The sequence below is a fragment of the Balaenoptera ricei genome, chromosome 18, assembly GCF_028023285.1.
Source record: "Balaenoptera ricei isolate mBalRic1 chromosome 18, mBalRic1.hap2, whole genome shotgun sequence".
NCBI classification, from domain to species: domain Eukaryota; kingdom Metazoa; phylum Chordata; class Mammalia; order Artiodactyla; family Balaenopteridae; genus Balaenoptera; species Balaenoptera ricei.
The window spans coordinates 67,071,628-67,094,837 of NC_082656.1; the positions used below are offsets into that span (position 1 = coordinate 67,071,628).

Genomic DNA, 23,210 nt, shown 5'->3' on the forward strand with positions numbered 1-23,210 from the left:
AAAGTGCTGGTAAGCTTGAGAACCAGTAAGAGCCAATGTTTCCATTCAAATCTGAAAGCAGGAGAAAAAGCAAATGCCCCAGTTTAACATCAGTCATGCAGGAAGAATTCTCTCTTACTTGGTAGAGGGGCTGCCTTTTTATTCTAGCCAGGTCTTCAACTGATCAAATGAGGCCTACCCACACTAGGGAGAGCAATCTGCTTTACTCAGCCTACCCATTATGATGTTAATCTCATCCAAAAGCACCTACACAGAAACACCTAAAATAATGTTTGACCTAATATCTGGGCACCCTGTGGCCCAATAAAGTCAATACATAAAACTAACCATCACACTGTCTGTATTCATAGTATATTGGGGATTTAGAGTTGGGAGGACTATCATCCATCACATTGAGTGATAATTCTAATGTTAATTTCATCAATGTTTGACTTCAATTTGTACGTTTATTTTAGCTTTACATCATTAATTAAAAGTTTGTGTAGTTGTACCGTTACACATATTTAACTAACACTGTAATTAAAATCAGTTTTCTAAACTGGGGCAGTGAGAAAAAGTTTTTCTCATTTAAAATTGGCCCTAAGTTACATAAACAAGATTGAGAAACTATATTGCATAGAAAGACAGCCACTGTCTCAAGACAATCATTTAATAAAGTATAGATACTGTTTAAGGGAGAAATTTGGTATTGAATATGGGATTCATTTTGTCCTTAAACTGAATCCTACTGTTGTAATGATTTTTGAGATCCTACCTAGCACCCACTGTGCTACTCTATTTATGCACTGCAGAATGAGTTGAGACTAGAATGGCAGCATCCCAGAGCTTCTCAGTTTGTGTCCCAGCTTTAGTACTCCACAAACAAGCTAATATCCCATGAGAATGTTATGAGAGACCTTTATCATGTGCATAATGTGTACCATGTGGTTGTAAGTGACAGTTTCATACAATAAATTTGGTTTAACTAATATTTAAATAACTTCTAGAAGCTTTATCTGCACAAGCTGCTGAAATTTTGCTTCACATATCCAAAAAAAATTTAGAAAACAGAAGTGTACAAAATTTTTGAGTTGGTACATATACTATAGATTATATCCATCTTAAAGTCTTTCTTTAATACTTTCATTGTCACCATTCCTACTCATGATGCATTAATTGTTAGAGTTAGAAGTATATGCTCACATTTGGTCTAGTATGCAGAGGTAGGGAGATATTGTAAGACTCCTTGGAAGTGCTCAGAGAGCATCATTTCCCTCTGGTCCCCATTTACTCATGTTTTATTGTGCAATATCCTCCAACCCCACCTCCATGGACACATTCTCTCTGGATTTCCACTTGGAAATGATTTTTTCCCTCCTCATTCTGTGTTGAAACTGACCATTCCTCAGAATAACACCTATCATTTAGAGACCCAGTTTCCTTTTTTACATCAGAATATCCTTAAAATAATAGATTATTTGTGCACAAAAGTCCTGTACACTCCTAAAAGTCAGGAAGCAGAGTTCCATGGGAAACCTTCAGGGAAATAATTTACCTAAAATTCTTTAGGAATACTACTTTTTTATATAAAACACTAGAGACACAATCCATAAAAGAAATAATTGATAAACTAGACTTCACTAACGTTTAACACTTATGTTGCAGTTAGAAGGTAAGTTCTGAAGCTCTAATGCACAGCATTGTGATTTAAAGAATAAATTAAAATTTTTGCTCTGCAAAAGACAATATCAAGAGAATGAAAAGACAAGCCACAGACTGGGAAAACATATTTTCAAAGACACATCTGATAAAGAACTGCTATCCAAAATATACAAAGAACACTTAAAACTCAACAATAAGAAAACAACCTGATTAAAAATGGGCCAAAGATCTTAACAGACATCTCACCAAAGATATACAGATAGAAACTAAGCATATGAAAATATGCTGAACATCATGTATCATCAAGGAAATGCAAATTAAAACAACAATGAGATACCACCACACACCTATTAGAAAAGCCCAAATCTGGAACACTGACAACACCAAATACTGGCGAGGTGGTAAAACAATAGGAACTCTCATAGATTGCTGGTGGGAAGGCAGAATGGTATAGCTACTTTGGGAGACACTTTGGTGGCTTCTTCTTTTTAATAAAATTAAACATACTCTTACCATAAAATCCAGTAATCACATTCCTTGGTATTTACCCAAAAGAGTTGAAAATTTATCCCAACACATAAACCTGCACAGGAATGTTTGCAGCAGCTTTATTCATAATTGCCAGATCTTGGAAGCAACCAAGATGTCCGTCAGTGGGTGAATGGATAAATGAACTGTGGTCCAGGCAGATAATGGATTACTCAGTGCTAAAACAAAAAGAGCTATCAAGCCATGGAAAGACATGGAGGAACCATAAATGTATATTACTAAGAGAAAGAAACTAATCTAAAAATGCTACATTTTGTATGATACCATGCATGATATTCTAGACCAGGCAAAACTACAGAGGCAGTTAAAAAGACCCATGGTTGCCAGCAGTGTGGGGAGTAGAGATGAATAGACAGTACAGAGGATTTTTAGGGCAGTGAAACTACTCTGTATGATATTATAATGATGGATATATGTCATATGCATTAGTCCAGACCTATAGAATGTATGATACCAAGAGGGAATTCTAAGGTTAACTATGGCTTTGGGTGATTACGGTATGTCAGTGTAGTTTCATCCTTGGTGAAAATTTTAAAATGCACCATTCTGGTGAATGATGTTGATGACAGAGAAGGCTATGTGTGGGCGCGGGGCATTTAGGCGAAATCTATGTACCTTCCTCTTAATTTTGTTGTAAAACTAAAATTGCTCTAAAACTTAAAGTCTTAAAAAGTCTCTGGGAACAAGGTGAACATTTGTCTTTACAGGAAAATGCAGGGGTCAGGTGTGTTGTAGTGAAGGTTTGTTTTTTGTGTGTGGCTAATACTTATTGACGCCATGGTTTCATATAAATTTATTTGTTCAAAAACATTTATCAAGTGCCAACTATGTAGGGACTCATCCTACACATAAACTAAAGAATCATCTTAGCTAAACTTTGAAATTTAAGTACTTATATATATAATAAGCACATATATGTATATAAGCAGTTGAATTATCTTTATAATAATTCTTTGATAATAGAGGTGATTCTAACTTATTGGGTTCCTATTTACATTGTATAACATCAGACTAGTTTTTTCTTTTTTAATAGTGCAGGTAATTTGATCTAAGGTGATGAATCCCCTTGCCCGGTCCTGACTGGGAGTCAGGAGACTGGCATCCTATTTCAGGCTCTATCAGCTATTCTCCAAGGAAACTTTGCTGTTCAACTCACTTTGCTTGCCTCAGCCTCTAACGTTCAAATAATAACCATATTTTTTGTCTATGTAAAAAAAGTTACAAAGTGTTTTTCATATTTATGATTTCATTTAATTTTTACATCTATCTAGGAGAAGGCGTTATTATCATGTAAATGTTACAGGTGAAGAAACTGAATCTCAATGACTATATGAATTTTCTAAGGTTTCTGGGGCTTGACCCTAGCTCCTTTCTACTATACTCCACTGCTTTCTATCATGAATTCTAAAAGTCTGGGTAGCTCCCATTTAAATAAATTAAAAAGAGTTAAGTGCTTATTAACGTATCAAATATTTATAGTAAGTCATATATTCAAAAATCATTTCTACCAAATGTAGAATACTGTGAATAGCTACTTATAAGCCCAAGAAATAGAAAACATAAATATAATCATGACTTCGATGGGCTTAAAATTAAGTGAATGAGATCAACATATAAACCTAAATATAAGTGAGATAGATATATATGTTTAAACATTCTTAAGCTGAGTAATGATGACAAGAAAGCATACACACACCTAGGGTAAAAACACAGTAGTATTTATAACTGGACAACAGATAGAGACAAGGACAGAAAGAATTGACATGATTGTTGTCAGAAACGTTTATGCCAGAAAACTTACAGTGGTTGGAAAACTGTGCCACTTATTAGAATATATCACATGGAATTAGACACTGGGACAACAATGAATTGTGGGTTTGAGAGAGAATGAGTATGGATGTTATTTATTCTAGGAGATATAATGCAAGGACGGATGCATTTCCATACAGGGTCAGGGAAAGTGATCCTGTAATTTTCAACATCCGCATAATTCCCCTGCTTTCAGTATGAGAGTCTTCCCTCCTCACACACGCCTTGCTATTTTCATAATGTCTTGTCAACCCAAAGTAGAGCAAATAACATACTTTAAAATGTTACATAGTCCCATCTAAATACAAACATCCGACTGAGAACACCACAAGGGTGAGCAGACAGCCATCCTCCACAGCCTAAGTGCTTGTCCTCACGTGTGTTGTGTTTTGTGGATATTTTCATGAATAACATTGATATTCTTCTCAGAGATGATGGCAATGGCTAGTTCCCTATATTTTGTTTAGCTATCCCTTGGGCCAATGGAATTTCTTCTTAAAAAATAACATACAAAATATTTAGGGCTTGAAATACTAAGTTAAACATATTGATTTATAATACACATGGTGAATCGGATATGCAAGCCAAGATAATTCATTTCCATTTAATAAATGTAATAAGCTTCACAATCTCTCTTGCACAACATTCTTAGACATTTTGACAATTTTTTTAGGCTCTAAGGATTAGCTACTTAATATTCTTCACTTACTGAAGTAAAACAGGCAAATTTTGTCTGAAGTTAATTTTCACATTTCATTGGGAGAAAAACTGTCTCCTCATCAGTGTTCACATTTTACTTGCTGCAGCTAATCTTTAGCAACTACTAGTAAGTGAAATGTCATCTATTTAATCAATGCCCAACCCAGTATCTTAAAGATATGTATTATGGGTCCAACAAAAAAGTCCAAATAAAAGAAAATATTTAAAGGGCCCAAATTACGGCAAGTCTCAATTTTCCAATTATCCCCATAGCTCTATAGCCAGCTAGGCCTTCTTCTGGCGTATTTACCAATCTTTACAATATTATACAGCAAATGCACCCTGGATTAGGCAATGCAGAGGCAAAATAACCTGCCTTGCAGTCTTCCAGTGTGCATTCAATCATTCTTCCATAAGGCAGTTTTGCACTATTTACTATCAGTGGGGAGGGAACATTCATGCTTTACTGGTAAGTTTCCTGGCCAAAATGCAACACAGCTCAGTACTTTTAATGAAAATAATCACCCTATCAGGGATGGTCCTCAAAAATAGTTAGCAGCAGGAATACTGATCAACCAGAACAACCTGAACTACACCAGTGTGAATGGGCTGAAGAGACTTAGACTTATCCAGAGAGTCAAGATGGAGCTTCAGTGGCCAGATGCTGGAAATGCTCAGCAAGTTGCCTTCAAGATGACAGATTGATCAAACACATTTAATTTTATTCCCTCCTGCCACCCCGCTAAAATACATTATAAGAATTTTTTTTAACAAAAATCTAAATTTACTGAGAGCAGAGGAAACTGAAGAAGTTTGATAACAACATTTGGAAGCCAGAAAGCAAACGGATGAGTGGTGCCTAATGTAGGACACCCAGGGAAGCCAACTCCCAAACACCATTGAAGAAAGCAGAGAACCAACCCAATTTGCTCAATGGAATCCTCAAAAGAGACAGTAATAGGCATCATCTGTCACTTCTGGTAAGAAGGGATTGACAGAAGAGGGTCTACAAAAGAAGGACTAGTCAATAGCTGTACCATTCCATGATTTCTTCCTCCACTCCTGACCAATTGGTGTATGTCTCTCCCATAAGTCAGTATGCTACAGGAAGTATAATCCAGAAAGTGTCTCTGGACTGGGGAATGCCAGGCACAGTTGAAAGCAGGAGTATTATTCTCAAAAATAATACTTGGTAAATATATATATCTATATCTACCTACCTATCTACCTATTTACCTTTAATGAATGTTGAAACCTATACCCTCCCCCAACCCTGCTCCCACTTGGCTCCCAGAGTCCTTGCAGGCAGGGAATTACTCTTAGGCAGGATACTGTAAGGTCTCTGCTGAGAAGACCTAGCTTAAGAAGAAACAAATAAAGACAGTTAAAGGGGACCTGATAGACGTGACTTCTGGTCTGCAATATTTCTGTGTCTTGTCCCCTTTGTGCACATAGTAGAACTACACATCCCTGTCCCTTGACGTTAGAGACAGTCATGTAATTAGCTTTGTCCAATAAACCTAGTGAGCAGAAGTGTCATGTACCCCATCCAGATGGAGGCTTATAATTCCCAATTTGTTTCTCCACCCATTTCCCCATGTTGTGGTGATCATGGAAGGATGTGTCAATATGGATGTGAGGTACTAAGTTACAATGCAGAGTTACCTCAATAGGCAGTAGACGTTGCTACCAATACTTTGGAGGCATTTGTTTTTTCAGCCTGACTTACCCTATCCTACTGACAGGTAGTTTCACCAACAGACATGTAAACAAGACCACATTTGTCTACTAATTACAGAACCCCATTCACACACCCAGAGTTCTAACTAAATTTTCACTTCCTACTCTTAAATATTAGCACATAACCATGAATCAGGGATTACCACTTATCTAAGTGAGTAACATGAAAAGTCATATCCACAAGCAGAAAACAAGTAATTTGTATTAAAGACTGCAGAGAGAAGAGAACTTTGAAAAAGTACTGTAATTATCATCTTAATAAGGTCTGAGAAGACAAACAAAAACAAAAGGGATATTTAGAGGAAAAAATATCAAGTTTAGTAAATCTAAAATCTGAATACAAGAATGAAAACCTCAAAAAAAGACTTAAGTTTAAGAAATATCCTAGAAACTAGAGTAAAATTATGGAAACTGGAAGAGGGAAGCAGAGGACACCTTCCAGAAATCCAACATTTAAATAATGGGACACCTAGACACAACAGAGAAAATGGCAGACAGGAAATCATCAATAAAGAATTCAAGAACATTTCCCCAGATGGACATGAGTTTCTAGGTAGAAAGGGTCACTGAGTGCCCAAAACAATGGATCCAATAGACCCACACCAAGGGACATCATGATGGAATTTCAGAAAATAGTGAGAGACACAATATAAACTTAAATCTTCTCATCTGTGAACTTGATACATCTGTTTATTTAGGTCTTGTTTTATATCCTTAGATAAGGTTTGCTGTAGGGATCATGGTTCTCCTTTAGTTTTGACATTTAATTTATTGTGTTACTGTCAAAGAATTCATATTCTTTGTTTAAAATTCCTTGTTAGTTGTTGATATTTGCTTTGTACCCTGCTATGTGATCACTTTTATTAATGTCTTAGGTGTGTTTTAAAAGAATATTTACGCACTATATCCACTAGTCGTTAACTGCATGATGCTATCTCATCTGGCTAGCTAGCTGTATTTATTTGTTTATTGGACCAAGTTCGTGAAAGTTTGTATTTGGATCAAGTGTAATAAATAATACTCCTTTATTCTTCATCCGAGGTTAGAACCAATTAAAATATAAGCACACATATCAGACAGATAAAAACATTTTATTGTTAAAAGCTGGACTAGAGAATGTCCTGACATATGACACCTATTATTTCATCCAAGAATTACTGTCCAGTCAGAAGCATAGCTAGAAAATTACAGGTCCTTCCTGCAGCAAAAGGTGACTTCAATTTATGTCGTGGTTAAGAGCAGGAAGAATGCATCCTTACTGTGGGCAAGCAAATCCAAAAGAGGATGAGAAATCCAAAAGCTCAGCATTCTGGCTCTTCTTCCCAACTTAGGAATCAGGGCAATCTGTTCTCTTTGCATGTGAAGGAATGGGGATGTAGGGCAAAGGGATACTAGGATTGCTACTAGAACCAAGGCTAGAAGGCAATGGAGTTCTCCTTTTCTTGCCCCAAAGATTCTGATGACTAAGTCATCCATATCTTCACTAATTTTCATCTGCCTGAGCTATTAATTAACAAGATAGTAGGGTTAAAATCCCCCACTGAATGTGTATGTGTTCATTTTGCTTTATTATTTTACCCAATTATTTTCCTTTATTAATAGCGATTTATTTTGAGAATATGCTAAGGTAAGTTAGGCTCAGAATTGTTATATTTTTATGTTGAATTATTTCTTTTGTTATTATGTAAAGACCTTCTTTATCCTTTTTGATGCTCAAAACCTATTTTATCTTTTATTAATATAATGACATCACCTTTCTTTGGTTATTATTTGCTTGAAGTGTGTTTTTGCAAACATTTACTCTCACCCTTTATGTATCATTTTGTTATGCTGCTAAATTTCTTTTGAAATCCAAACTGAGTGTCTCTTTTCTAATTTTATTCAGTTCATTTCATTTAGAGATTACTAAATTATTTGCATATTGTTCTAACATCTGATTTTGTGCTTTTTATTTGCCAGGCATATTTGTTTGTGTGTTTATTCTTTTCTGACTTCCATTAAATTGTATTAATCCCCTTTGACTTAATGGATTAGGAACATATATATTCCATATGAATTTTAAGTTCTTAGGCTTGAATTTTTAACATTCATTAAAATACATAGTGGTCTTGACAAAACCTTAAGTTGATATTTCTCATTTCTTCCCAAACATACAAATACTTTAGAATGTTTTAACAATTGCTTTCAAGTATTTTAATTATATCTCATAAAATTATATGTAAATTAACCATTTTGTTGTTGTTTTCTTAACCAACACACTTATATACAGTAACCAAGATGTTTGTCAATTATTTTGAACACTATTATAACGTTCATCCCACTCCTTTATTTGTGCTTATTTTCTTATATTTTTACATATATTCTTTAACAATGATTTTAGAATTGTTTAGGGAGTATTAAAAACACTTTTTGTTAAAATACCTTTACTTTTACCTTTATTTCTTCCATATAGTTTAACTCTTTATAGAATTATACATTCTTTCATAATTAGAAAATTTTTTTAATTTTAACTTCTATTATTGCTCTTGAAAATTAATACAATACAGGTATTTTGTTCTGTTCAAAGGAACCTGTCCTTTCTCTGAGTGCTTTAAAATCTTTCTATTTTTGATACCATTGACTATTACTACTATGTGTCTAGGTATAGATATTTTATTATCTTAATTTTTAGTAGTGTTTAACCCCATATTATTACTAACTGAGGAACTACAAATATTTTGTGATTAACTAGGAGTATTTGATAAGTCTTACACTCTTTAAAAATAATTTTCAGAAGCATTAAATATAATAGTTCCAATACCTGTAAATTCTTATGACTAAGGTCTGTAGTATATAAATGAGGACTAGTATATTTAATAGACTTACTTTTATTATTTGGTTTTTATTACCAATTGCACAAAGAATGGCATTTCAAACTTTCTATTGAAAAAGTATTTCTAGACGAAATTTCACAGTAATCGTTTAAAAAAACCCATAATAGTAATATTATAAAATAGCTTAAAATAATTTGACTTTTTTCATATGAGGTGTATGTTTCCTTTCTAAAGTCTTCAAAAATCAATAAAACAAACTGAGGAAAAAGTTCTGGATGATCACTATGGAATACAAAATAACATCAGGGGAAGAGGACCTTCAAGATGGCACAGGAGTAAGAAGTGGAGATCACCCTCCTCCTCACAAGTACATCAAAAATACGTCTACATGTGGAAGGACTCCTACAGAACACCTACTGAACACTGGCAGAAGACCTCAGAATTCCCAAAAGGCAAGAAACTCCCCACATACCTGGCCGTGTGGCTGATAGGGTCTTGGTGCTCTGGCCGGGTGTCAGGCCTGAGCCTCTGAGGTGGGAAAGCCGAGTTCAGGACACTGGTCCACCAGAGACCTCCCGGCCCCACGTAATATCAGTCGGCGAGAGCTCTCCCACAGATCTCCATCTCAAGGCTAAGATCCAGCTCAACTCAACAACTAGCAAGCTCCAGTACTGGACAGCCCATGCCAAACAACTAGCAAGACAGGAAAACAACCCCACCTATTAGCAGAGAGGCTGCCTAAAATCATAAGAAGTTCACAGACACCCCAAAACACACAACCAGACGTAGTCTTGCCCACCAGAAAGACAAGATCCAGCCTCATCCACAAGAACACAGGCACTAGTCCCTGCCACCAGGAAACCTACACAACCCACTGAACCAACCATACCCACTGTGGGCAGACACCAGAAACAATGGGAACTACGAACCCACAGCCTGTGAAAAGGAGACCCCAAACACAGTAAGTTAAGAAAAATGAGAAGACAGAGAAATACACAGCAGATGAAGGAACAAGGTAAAAACCCACCAGAACAAACAAATGAAGAGCAAATAGGCAGTCTACCTGAAAAAGAATTCAGAGTAATGATAGTAAAGATGATCCAAAATCTTGGAAATAGAATGGAGAAAATACAAGAAACGTTTAACAAGGACCTAGAAGAACTAAAGAGCAAACAGACAGTGATGAACAACACAATAAATGAAATTAAAAATTCTCTAGAAGGGCCCATAGCAGAATAACTGAGGTAGAAGAACATATAAGTGACCTGGAAGATAAAATAGTGGAAATAACTACTGCAGAGCAGAATAAAGAAAAAAGAATGAAAAGAATTTAAGATAGTCTCAGAGACCCCTGGGACAACGTTAAACACACCAACATTCGAATTATAGCGGTTCCAGAAGAAGAAGAGAAAAAGAAAGGGAATGAGAAAATATTTGAAGAGATTATAGTTGAAAAGTTCCCTAATATGGGAAAGGAAAGAGTCAGTCAAGTCCAGGAAGCACAGAGAGTCGCATACAGGATAAATCCAAGGAGAAACATGCTGACACATATTAATCAAACTATCAAAAATTAAATACAAAGAAAAAATATTAAAAGCAGCAAGGGAAAAGCAACAAATAACATACAAGGGAATCCCCATAAGGTTAACATCTGATCTTTCAGCAGAAACTCTGCAAGTCAGAAGGGAGTAGCAGGACATATTTAAAGTAATGAAAGGGAAAACCTACAGCCAACATTACTCTACCCAGCAAGGATCTTATTCAGATTTGACAGAGGAATTAAAAACTTTACAGGCAAGCAAAAGCTAAGAGAATTCAACACCACCAAACCAGCTTTACAAAAAATGCTAACGGAACCTCTCTAGGAAGGAAACATAAGAGAAGTAAAGACCTACAATAACAAACCCAAAACAATTAAGAAAATGGTAAGAGGAACATACATATGGATAACTAACTGAAATGTAAATGGATTAAATACTCCAACCAAAAGACACAGGCTCACTGAATGGATACAAAAACAAGACCCATATATACGCTGTCTACAGGAGACCCACTTCAGACCTAGGGACATATACAGACTGAAAGTGAGGGGATGGAAAAAGATATTCCATGCAAATGGAAATCAGAAGAAAGCTGGAGTAGCAATTCTCATATCAGACAAAATCGACTTTAAAATAAAGACTATTACAAGAGACAAAGAAGGACACTACATAATGATCAAGGGATCAATCCAAGAAGAAGAGATAACAATTGTAAATATTTATGCACCCAACATACAAGTACCTCAATACATGAGGCAAATGCTAACAGCCATAAAAGGGGAAATCGCCAGTAACACAATCATACTAGGGGACTTTAACACCCAAGTTCACCAATGGACAGATCATCCAAAATGAAAATAAATAAGGAAAAACAAGCTTTAAATGACACATTAAAGAAGATGGACTTAAATAATATTTATAGGACATTCCATCCAAAAACAACAATGCTCATGGAACAATCTCCAGGATAGACCATATCTTGGGTGACAAATCAAGCCTTGGTAAATTTAAGAAAATTGAAATCATAACAAGTATCTTTTCTGACCACAACATTATGAGGCTTGATATCAATTACAGGAAAAAAATTGTAAAAAATACAAACACATGGAGGCTAAACAATACACTACTAAATAACCGAGAGATCACTGAAGAAATCAAAGAGGAAATCAAAAAAATACCTGGAAACAAATGACAATGAAAACACGACAACCCAAAACCTAAAGCAGCAAAACAGTTCTAAGAGGGAAGTTCATAGCAATACAATCCTACCTCAAGAAACAAGAAAAATCTCAAATAAACAACCTATCCTTACACCTAAAGCAATTAGAGAAAGAAGAACAAAAAAACCCCAAAGTTAGCAGAAGGAAAGAAATCATAAAGATCAGATCAGAAAAGAATGAAAAAGAAATTAAGGAAACAACAGCAAAGATCAATAAAACTAAAAGCTCATTCTCTGAGAAGATAAAAAATAATTGATAAACCATTAGCCAGACTCATAAAGAAAAAAAGAGAGAAAACTCAAATCAACAGAATTAGAAATAAAAAAGGAGAAGTAACAACTGACACTGCAGAAATACAAAGGATCATGAGAGATTACTACAAGCAACTATATGCCAATACAATGGACAACCTGGAAGAAATGGACAAATTCTTAGAAAAGCACAACCTTCTGAGACTGAACCAGGAAGAAATAGAAAATATAAACAGACCAATCACAAGCACTGAAATTGAAACTGTGACTAAAAATCGTCAAACAAACAAAAGCCCAGGCCCAGATGCTTCACAGGCAAATTCTATCAAACATTTAGAGAAGAGCTAACACCTATCCTTCTCAAACTCTTCCAAAATATAGCAGAGGGAGGAACACTCCCAAACTCATTCTACGAGGCCACCATCACCCTGATATCAAAACCAGACAAAGATGTCACAGAAAGAGAAAACTACAGACCAATATCACTGAAGAACATAGATGCAAAAATCCTCAACAAAATACTAGCAAAGAGAATCCAGCAGCACATTAAAAGGATCACACACCATGATCAAATGGGGTTTATCCCAGGAATGCAAGGATTCTTCAGTATACGCAAATCAATCAATGTGATACACCATATTAACAAACTGAAGGATAAAAACCATATGATCATCTCAATAGATGCAGGAAAAGCTTTCGACAAAATTCAACACCCATTTATGATAAAAGCTCTCCAGAAAGTAGGCACAGAGGGAACTTACTTCAACATAATAAAGGCTATATATGACAAACCCACAGCCAGCATCATTCTCACTGGTGAAAAACTGAAACCATTTCCACTAAGATCAGGAACAAGACAAGGTTGCCCACTGTCACCACTATTATTTAACATAGTTTGGGAAGTTTTAGCCATAGCAATCAGAGAAGAAATAAAAGGAATCCAAATCAGAAAAGAAGTAAAACTGTCACTGTTTGCAGATGACATGATACTATACATAGAGAAACTTAAGACGCTACCAGAAAACTACTAGAGCTAATCAATGAATTTGGTAAAGTAACAGAATAAAAAATTAATGCACAGAAATCTCTTGCATTCCTATACACTGATGATGAAATATCTGAAAGAGAAATTAAGGAAACACTCTCAGTTACCATTGCAGCAGAAAGAATAAAATACCTAGGAATAAACGTACCTAAGGAGACAAAAGACCTGTATGCAGAAAACTATAAGACACTGATGAAAGAAATTAAAGAGGATACAAACAGATGGAGAGATATACCATGTTCTTGGATTGGAAGAATCAATACTGGGAAAATGACTCTACTACCCAAAGCAATCTACAGATTCAATACAATCCTTATCAAATTACCAATGGCACTTTTCACAGAACTAGAACAAAAAATTTCACAATTTATATGGAAACACAAAAGACCCCAAATAGCCAAAGCAATCTTGAGAAAGAAAAATGGAGCTGGAGGAATCAGGTTCCCAGACTTCAGACTATACTACAAAGCTACAGTAATCAAGACAGTATGGTACTGGCAAAAATACAGAAATATAGATCAATGGAACAGGATAGAAAGCCCAGAGATAAACCCACACACATATGGTCAACTTACCTTTGATAAAGGAGGCAAGAATATACAATGGAGAAAAGATAGCCTCTTCAATAAGTGGTGCTGGGAAAATTGGACAGCTACATGTAAAAGAATGAAATTAGAACACTCCCTAACACCATACACAAAAATAAACTCAAAATGGATTAAAGACCTCATGTAAGGCCAGACACTATAAAACTCTTAGAGGAAAACATAGGAAGAACACTCTTTGACATAAATCACAGCAAGATTCTTTTTGACCCACCTCCTAGAGAAATGGTAATAAAAACAGAAATAAACAAATGGGACCTAATGAAACTTAAAAGCCTTTGCACAGCAAAGGAAACCATAAACAAGATGAAAAGACAACCCTCAGAATGGGAGAAAATATTTGCAAGTAAAGCACCTGGTAAAGGATTAATCTCCAAAACATACAAGCAGCTCATGTAGCTCAATACCACAAAAACAAACAACTCAATCCAAAAATGGGCAGAAGACCTAAATAGACATTTCTCCAAAGAAGATATACAGATTGCCAACAAACACATGAAAGGATGCTCAACATCATTGATCATCAGAGAAATGCAAATCAAAACTACAATGAGGTATCACCTCACACTGGTCAGAATGGCCATCATCAAAAAATCTACAAACAATCAATTCTGGAGAGGGTGTGGAGAAAAGGGAATCCTCTTGCATTGTTGGTAGGAATGTCAATTGATACAGCCACTATGGAGAACAGTATGGAGGTTCCTTAAAATCTAAAAATAGAACTACCATATGACCCAGCAATCCCACTACTGGGCATATACTTTGAGAAAACCATAATTCAAAAAGAGTCATGTACCACAATGTTCACTGCAGCACTATTTACAATAGCCAGGACATGGAAGAAACCTAAGTGTCCATTGACAGATGAATGGATAAAGAAGATGTGGCACATATATACAATGGAATATTACTCAGCCATAAAAAGAAATGAAATTGAGTTTTTTGTAGTGAGGTGGATGGACCTAGAGTCTGTCATACAGAATGAAGTAAGTCAGAAGGAGAAAAACCAATACCATATATATATGGAATCTAAAAAAAAAAAAGTGTATCTGAAGAACCTAGGGGCAGGACAGGAATAAAGACGCAGATGTCGAAAATGGACTAGAGGACACGGGGATGGGGAAGGATAAGGTGGGATGAAGTGAGAGAGTGACACTGACCTATGTACACTACCAAATGTAAAATAGATAGCTAGTGGGAAGCAGCCGCATAGAACAGGGAGATCAGCTCGGTGCTTTGTGACCACCTAGAGGGGTGGGATAGGGAGGGTCGGAGGGAGACGCAAGAGAGAGGGGATATGGGGATATATGTATACATATAACTGATTCACTTTGTTATACAGCAGAAACCAACAATGTAAAGCAATTATACTCCAATAAAGATGTTAAAAAAAAAAAATAGCATCAGAAACTGAAAAAAGATCCAAACAATATTTTCTGTGCCACCAACTCTATCCTGAAAAATAAAATCTATTTATCATTAATTATTGGAGAATAACCAATAATTCATTTGATGCAGTAACAAATAAATAACAATCTCCAACACTACCCAGAGCTGAAATATCTCAATACATCATACTATTGTAAACTTTGGTATATAGTCAGAATCTCCCATTAATGTTTTAATCCATTGTTTAATTTATTAGCAATTAGAATTACTTCATTATTCTTACACAATTGTCAAAAAGGAAGACTACTCATGGCTATAAAGGGTCGACCAATGGGACTGTAAATAAATCTCAGACATTTGCCCATAGAGAATGGAAGAGGTTGTCATGAGAATAGCCCCATTTACTAGTCAGACCGTCTGAAAGTCAAATATATAATCACAGAGATCACCTTCAGTTAGGGTGTTCATGATTACCATGGACCTTTTCTCTTCAAAAATACAGTTACTCTGCTTTTGTTATTGGATTACATGGAAGCCCCCAAGGAAAACTGGAAAATTACTCAGCATTTTTCAGGATGTATCCTAGATTCAAGTGAGTCAGTACCCTGGGTGGAACTATCAATCATATTTCCTGGGAGATAAGAATGGAGTAATCACTAAGTATTGGTAAATTGTTATATAAGCTGTATCAGATTTATTAGACTCCTAAATGTCCTGCCAATATGACTGATTTTGGTATAAATGACCATCCAAATCCAGCAAGTAATGACCAAGGGTAATAGTTTTTATTTAACATAACAAGATCCATAGCAACTTTATTTAACACATATTTGCTAAGTTAATATTCTCATACTGAATCTTTTCCATTACATTCACCACTTTTCTTCTTAGGTGAAAATTCTAAGTTCACATCTAATTCTAATATTTTATTCTACACTTGGTGTTGCTGTAATATAATTCTATGCCTTTATATTAAAAGAGACTGAATTTGAGAAACTAAATAGACATTTTCCCAAAGACATACAAATGGTGAACAGGTACATGAAAAGATGCTCAACAGCACAAATTATCAGGAAAGTACAAATCAAAACCGCAATGAGACTTCCCTGGTGGTCCAGTAGTTAACACTCTGTGCTTCCACTGCAAAGGGCACGGGTTCAATCCCTGGTCAGGGAACTAAGATCCCACATGCTGCTCTGTGCAGCCAGAAAAAAACAAAAAACCAAAACAAACAAACAGAAACAATGAGATATCACCTCACACCTGTTGGAATGGCTATTATCAAAAAAGACAAATGATAAGTGTTGACAAGGATGTGGAGAAAGGGGAACCCTTTTGCACTCTTTGTGGGAATGTAAATTGGTACAGCCACTATGGAAAACAATATGAAGTTTCCCTAAAAATTTAAAATATGGAATTACCATATGATCTAGGAATTCCACATCTGGGTATATACCCAGAATAAATGAAGACAGGATCTTCAAGAGATATCTGCACTCCCATGTTCACTGCAGCATTAATCACAATAGCCAAGATATGGAAACAGCGTAACAGTTGTCAATGAGTGAATGAATAAAGAAGATGTATTGTATATAAAAACAATAGAATATTATTCAGCCATGAGAAAAAAGAAAACCCAGCCATTTGCTACAACTTAGATGAAGTTTGGGGGCATTATGCCAAGTGAAATAAGTCAGACAGAGAAAGACAAATACCGTATTATATCACGTATAGGTATAAATTTTAAAAAGCCAAACTCATAGAAACAGAGTAGATTTGTGACTGCCAAGGACTGGGATGTAGGGGGAAATGAGATGTTGTTCAAAGGGTACAAACTTCCAGTTATAAGGTAAATAAGTTCTGGATAGCTAATGTAGAGCATGGTGATTACAGTGATTAATACTGAATTATATACTTGAAAGTGCTAAGTGAGTAGATCTCAAATCTTCTCACCACGAAAAGGAAATGATAATTAAGTGACATGATGGAGACATTAGCTAACACTATGGTGGTAATCATTTTGCAATATGTAAGTACATCAAGTCTACATATTATACACAAACTTAAATAATGTTATATATCTATTGTATCTCAATAAAACTGGGGCGGGGATCAAACCTAATTGGAGAAATGTATCTTTATAGTTTTTTAATTCTCTGTCCTGGATTAAATTCATCAATTTATTCATTCGCCTAGTTATTACTAAATGTTTACTAGGTGAATACAGAAATTAATGACAGATTCCGTACTCTCAAAGAAAAGCAGCTGTAGATTAAGAGTTTAAAGGTTCTTAAAGACCTTGAAAGTATACATATAAAATTATATCAAAACATTTTTCTGTACCAATATCTACTTTTTGAATCTTTTAAAATAAGTGAATACACTTTTCTTAACCTAGTTCTCTACTAATGGACACTTAATGGCACTAACAATGCACAGGTTAACATTTTGTGAATAAATATGTGCATATTTTAAAAATTATTCCCATGGAATTTCTCCATTAAAGTGGAATTTTGGGGTCTAGGTAAGTGTACATTTTAAACACTTTTGGTATATTTTGGCAATCTTCCTTGATAAAGGATTATATCCTTGCCAAACTGGCTGTCATCGCCTCTCTGTCCTGCCTTTGTCAACCGGACGGTATATAATTGACACCTCATCTTGTATAAGATTGTATCACTTCATAGCACCAACCATCAGGCATGTGCCTGAGTTTTAATATTACATTTGTTTTTGTAATAGCATGGCTATCTGTCTTCCCCCGCCAGACTGTAAGTCACCAAAGGCAGAAATATGAATTTATTGTCATCTTTGTGTGTCGCTATTATGTGTGGAAAAGGTTATTTTAAATTACTTCATTTTTGTTTATTAATATGAGAAATCTCCAAACCAATTTTTCTTTTATGGGTCTTTGGTTGAGCTTTGGTATAATTTACACACTTAGCTAATTAAATTCCTTTCCTCAAGGGATCTTTTTTCTTTTCATATAATTCTTATCTCAAGGGACCATCATCCTTAGAACTATCAAATCACTACCTCTGATGTTAAAATGGCATCTGACTGAAGATGGGATACCCCTCCTGGCACTGCCTGACTTGCAGGCGAAGATTTAACATGTTTCTGTTTTCATATCTGTACTCACCATGGTACCCCCTGAACCCAGACCAGTGCCTGGCTCATGAATGAATGAGGAAAATACCAGCTCAGGAAGGTATAAGGAAAAGTTATTCATGAATCCAATCCAGGCACCTCCTCACAGTGCTTTTAAAAAGAAAAGTAAATCCCTTAAAGCTCAAATTTATGTAGTTATCTTGGAAAAAAAATTTTAATTACCTAGAGTCTGCATAGCTCCTTGTTATACTCTAGCATAACAAGGAGTATAAAACCATGACTAAAATATTCACACTCCACTCCATTCACTATAAAAAAAGGAATTGCTAGTTTATTCGTCTTGCCTAATGACACAGAAGGGCAAAACAAGTACCCAGACAATGAATAATAATGCAAGAGCTCAGACTGTAAAATCAATATGTCAGATCAGCAGAGCTGAGCTTCGTTTTAATGCTCTCATCCCTAAATGCAGTAGAGCTTACCTTTGAATTATATATATGTATTGACCTAATTATATAAATATTGACTTTTCCTTATATGAAGCTTTGTTTTTCCAGTCTCACTGTAATTACGATGTCAATATTTGTGGCTGTAGTAACATTGAATTTAAACTTGTTAATTGTGACTGATGGTGGCATGCCATGGGATAATCCAGACAGTCTTATGGTCTGAACACACTGGTGGCACTAGATAGTAACTGATAAATCAGTAATTCCCTAGGTATACCATAGTAAGGTAAACTTCTTTAACAAAATAACTATTTCATTCCCAATAATTTGAGAACTGGTCTCCTCCTCAGTTTGTCAGGTTTTACAACACACAGAAGTAATAACCAGGATGTGACTAGATCTTGGTCTGTAACTTTGCACAACATTTTTTTTCTTTAATCAAACACTTCATCCTTAACTTCAAGCCACAATCCATCCTACTAACAAATTCTTTGATCTATTGACTATACCCGTATCCCCATAGCTCTGCATGTGTATAAAAGATAACATTTAATATTTGTTATTATTCTTTGATATATTTCAATAAGGATCCTATGCAAAGTTTAGCCTAATACAAAATATGATCTGTATCAATTTTATTTCTTAAAAATGTCCTACTTGGGCTTCCCTGGTGGCGCAGTGGTTGAGAATCTGCCTGCCAATGCAGGGGACACGGGTTCAAGCCCTGGTCTGGGAAGATCCCACATGCCGCGGAGCAACTAGGCCCGTGAGCCACAATTGCTGAGCCTGCGCGTCTGGAGCCTGTGCTCCGCAAGGGGAGAGGCCACGATAGTGAGAGGCCCGCGCACCGCGATGAAGAGTGGCCCCCACTTGCCGCAACTAGAGAAAGCCCTCACGCAGAAACGAAGACCCAACACAGCCATAAATAAATAAATAAATGAATAAAAAAATTAAAAAAAAAAAAAAAGTCCTACTTAATTATTTCTCCTTACATGGTTTTATTTTCATAAGCAAAGATTTCACACAGTTCCTACAGTTGTCACATCTCTGGGACAAGCAATAATGCTATACCTCAGGTCATTTTAATTAAATTGCTTTACTTCAATAACATTTAGAGAAACATTCCAAGTGCTTTAAAAAGCTGGAAAGTGCTTTGCTTTGTTCTTATAAAGTTTCTGAACACTCCCACTCAAGGTCCTGTACCTTCCAATTTAAGAAGAGCAGAAGTATGTGTCATATTCATCTTTTAGAGTTAGGTGAAACACACAGGGAATGCTACACAAAAAGAATAAAACAATGGGGTCCACGATTTGGCTTAAGAGCTGCTCTAGATGTATCATGGTGAGCTAGTTATCCATCATTCTGTTTTTTTCTTATTTGCCTCTACAGGGATGCCAGATGAGATGAACCTCAGTGATGTAAAGCAAATCCATCAAACAGACGGTAGTAGTACTTCAGACACAACTGGAGCAGGATGGACAGCAACAACTGAAACTATGGCATTGGCTCTGATGGGTGCAGTGATGTTACTTCCTGGGCTTTGGTAACTGAACCCTTCTGCCCTGATACATATGTCTTATTAGAGTCTTAACTTCTCCCCTCTCTTTCTGCGAGTGGAATAAGAGATCTTTTCAAATGTAACAATTATATTTATGAAAAGGTATGTCACACTAACTTCTTAGAAGCCAAGTTGGTATGTTCACAAAGTATCTAAAAATCAACATTTAAATGAAAGACTGTTTGAAAACATGTCTTCTTTGAATCTAATTTAAACATTCTTAAATTCTAACATATTAAACCTGCATATGTGAAGAGCACGGAAGTGACTCTGAATAAGAAGGATTTAGTATATCTGTAATTTTATTATCCTCAATTCCAACCTCTTCCTTTTTAAAAGAAAAATGTTTTAAATTGAAGGTATATATTCAGGACACTGAAAACAGTACATAGTGTTTCTTAAAATATTGGAATTAGAATTCCATTAAATGAATCAAAACAAACAATGGCAAGTCGTATGCATGCATTTTCAAGAGATTCTTCCATTTTGCAAGTTATAGAAAGAAATTTCTGAAAGACTATAAGTTATAGAGTAGATTGCCGAGGAGCATTTCATGTAATTTCATTGAAGATGCTTGATAATTTTTATCCACTGTAACTTAGCCACTGACAAACCTTAAAGCTGAGTATTTTGATAACATCTGATTTGTATCCCATTATATACAAAATGCATCTTTGGTACTGTGACTCTGTTCCCTCCTCTCTCTTTGCCGAATGGATTTAGCTACATTGCAAACACACGCCTGCTCTAGGAATATCGCTAATAAAGCTGTTAATTATTTGGTGGAAAACTTTAAAGAATATTGATCATTTTCTCCTGGAAAAATGATATATTCATCCATTTTCAAAATATTATTTGCTGTTTTTTTAAACTTGATATTGAACAAACAATTGTCTATACATTTCTAAGGTGCCTATGAATATCTAAAGACGTACTAATACAGAAAATATGGCATGCACTGTTTTAGCTCTTTTCCTATTTTCACATTAGCAGAGCCGCTAATCCACAGTCCCTGATTTCCCAGTTGTGATAAGGTGCCTCAGCAGGCACTGATTAGGATGTCTATTGCTGTACTTAGGAGGAAGAGATAAGTCAGCTTTTATTAAGAAGTATCACATCCAGTTGATAGCCAGAAAATATAATTAATACAAAGTGACAGAATAGAAAAGAGAAGTGCTGAACTTATAAAATTTTTAAAAAAAATTCAAAAGGATTTGAAATGACCTCTGAAAAAGAACTGAAGGGGACTCGATCAACAGCAAAGATTTGCGAGATGAAATTAATCTGTCCAAATGAGGAAACTCTATATGATCAAACCCTGTTCTCCCTCAGGTTCTCAATTATTCAAATGATCTGTTGATTGTCACCTTAAACCACACTATGTTTATACCGCCTAGTCACATTTTCTTGTCTGTTAAAACATGCCTCAGAACTGGAAGTGTTACTTTACCTGCCAATTCTGGAGGTCATTTTCCTAAGCTTCCATTCACCTTAATATGCGTTCCATGATCTGCTTGGCTTATAGCTCATTTGCACCACAATGCTCCAAAAATTACAAACTTAACATATTTTTTAAAATTTTCATTTCAACTTCAGCTCTTTATTTAAATAGCTCTGAAATGAGTAATATGAAGTCAACCATTTGTGGCACTCCAGCCCAAGTCACAGTTGGCTTGCCACGACAATGCTTCTGACCCAAACCTTGAGGCGACAGTAAGAAAAACAAACTGAAGAACATGGTTCAGCAATCTGAGATAAAATCGGTTGATAAGAGATAATTTTAGGTATCGCAGGAAATGGTTAAAAGCAGAGTAGTGACAAAATCAATAGTATGAATGAATATTTTTTATCAACTAAATTTTACATTCTCAAATGGGTGTTGTCTACCTCCACATAGGCACTTAGGAGACCATATATATACCATAATCGTGTAGCTAGAGCTCAAAACACTTGGAGGTTTTCAGAATTTCTTGAAGAGCCTGAGGCATACTTTTTTAATATTCTCAATGAGGTTATTCATTCTTTAATATTGTACTCTGTAGCAGGTTACATTTGTATAACTCTTTATAATTTACAAGACTATTTCAGATGAGATAAAACATCTCATCTGACCTTCCTCACCCCTCAAGGATGGGCTCAATTTTTAGTCAAATAAAAGCAATAACACTGAGGTTCTGTTTTGTTTTGTTTTTTAATATGGCTCAGAATTTGCTACGGAAGAGTTTTCCATCAGTAAAGTCTAAAAAGCTCTTAAGCAATGGTAAAATTGTTAGAATACGTGTGTGCTTTTCAAGATGACTTAAAGGATAGCATTCAGGTGAATATACATGTATTTTAAAATATCGCTCACATAGTTATAGTCACATACTGGGATCACTTAAAGGAATTTTCTTGAATTTCTGAGTTATTTTTATACAAATTAATCATGAAACAGTCCAGTGTTTTGCATGTATTGGGGAAGAATCAGTTAACAATCTGAGCTAACATTCAATATGCCTTCCCTTTGCGTATATACCATGATAAATGCTTTTATGCACAATCTCCCCAATAATATTACCACCTCCATTTTACCAATGAGGAAACTGAAGCTAGAAATATTATGTAATTTGTTTGGTGTCATACAACTAGTCAGAGTAGAATCAGACAGGTAAGTAATATCTCTAAATAAACTATATACATTCCTGGTTAAAAGATATAATAGTTCTAGAACAGTGGTAAAGAATATTGAGGTTAGCATAAAAGTCATTCAGAGGTGATTTAAGTCTCCAAACAAGGATTTAAAAAACAAAT

At 35.4% G+C, this 23,210-nt stretch overlaps 1 protein-coding gene across 1 annotated transcript in view; it reads left to right on the top strand.

Annotated features, from left to right (window-relative positions):
* The window catches only part of GPC5 (glypican 5), a 1,396,728-nt gene extending 1,376,258 nt beyond the window's left edge, over nucleotides 1-20,470 (top strand). The window contains exon 8 of the mRNA XM_059902813.1: nucleotides 20,252-20,470. Within this exon, the coding sequence (XP_059758796.1) occupies nucleotides 20,252-20,409 (158 nt within the window). The 3' untranslated portion in view covers nucleotides 20,410-20,470. The remainder of the gene's footprint in view (nucleotides 1-20,251) is intronic.
* Nucleotides 20,471-23,210: the final 2,740 nt, after the last annotated feature.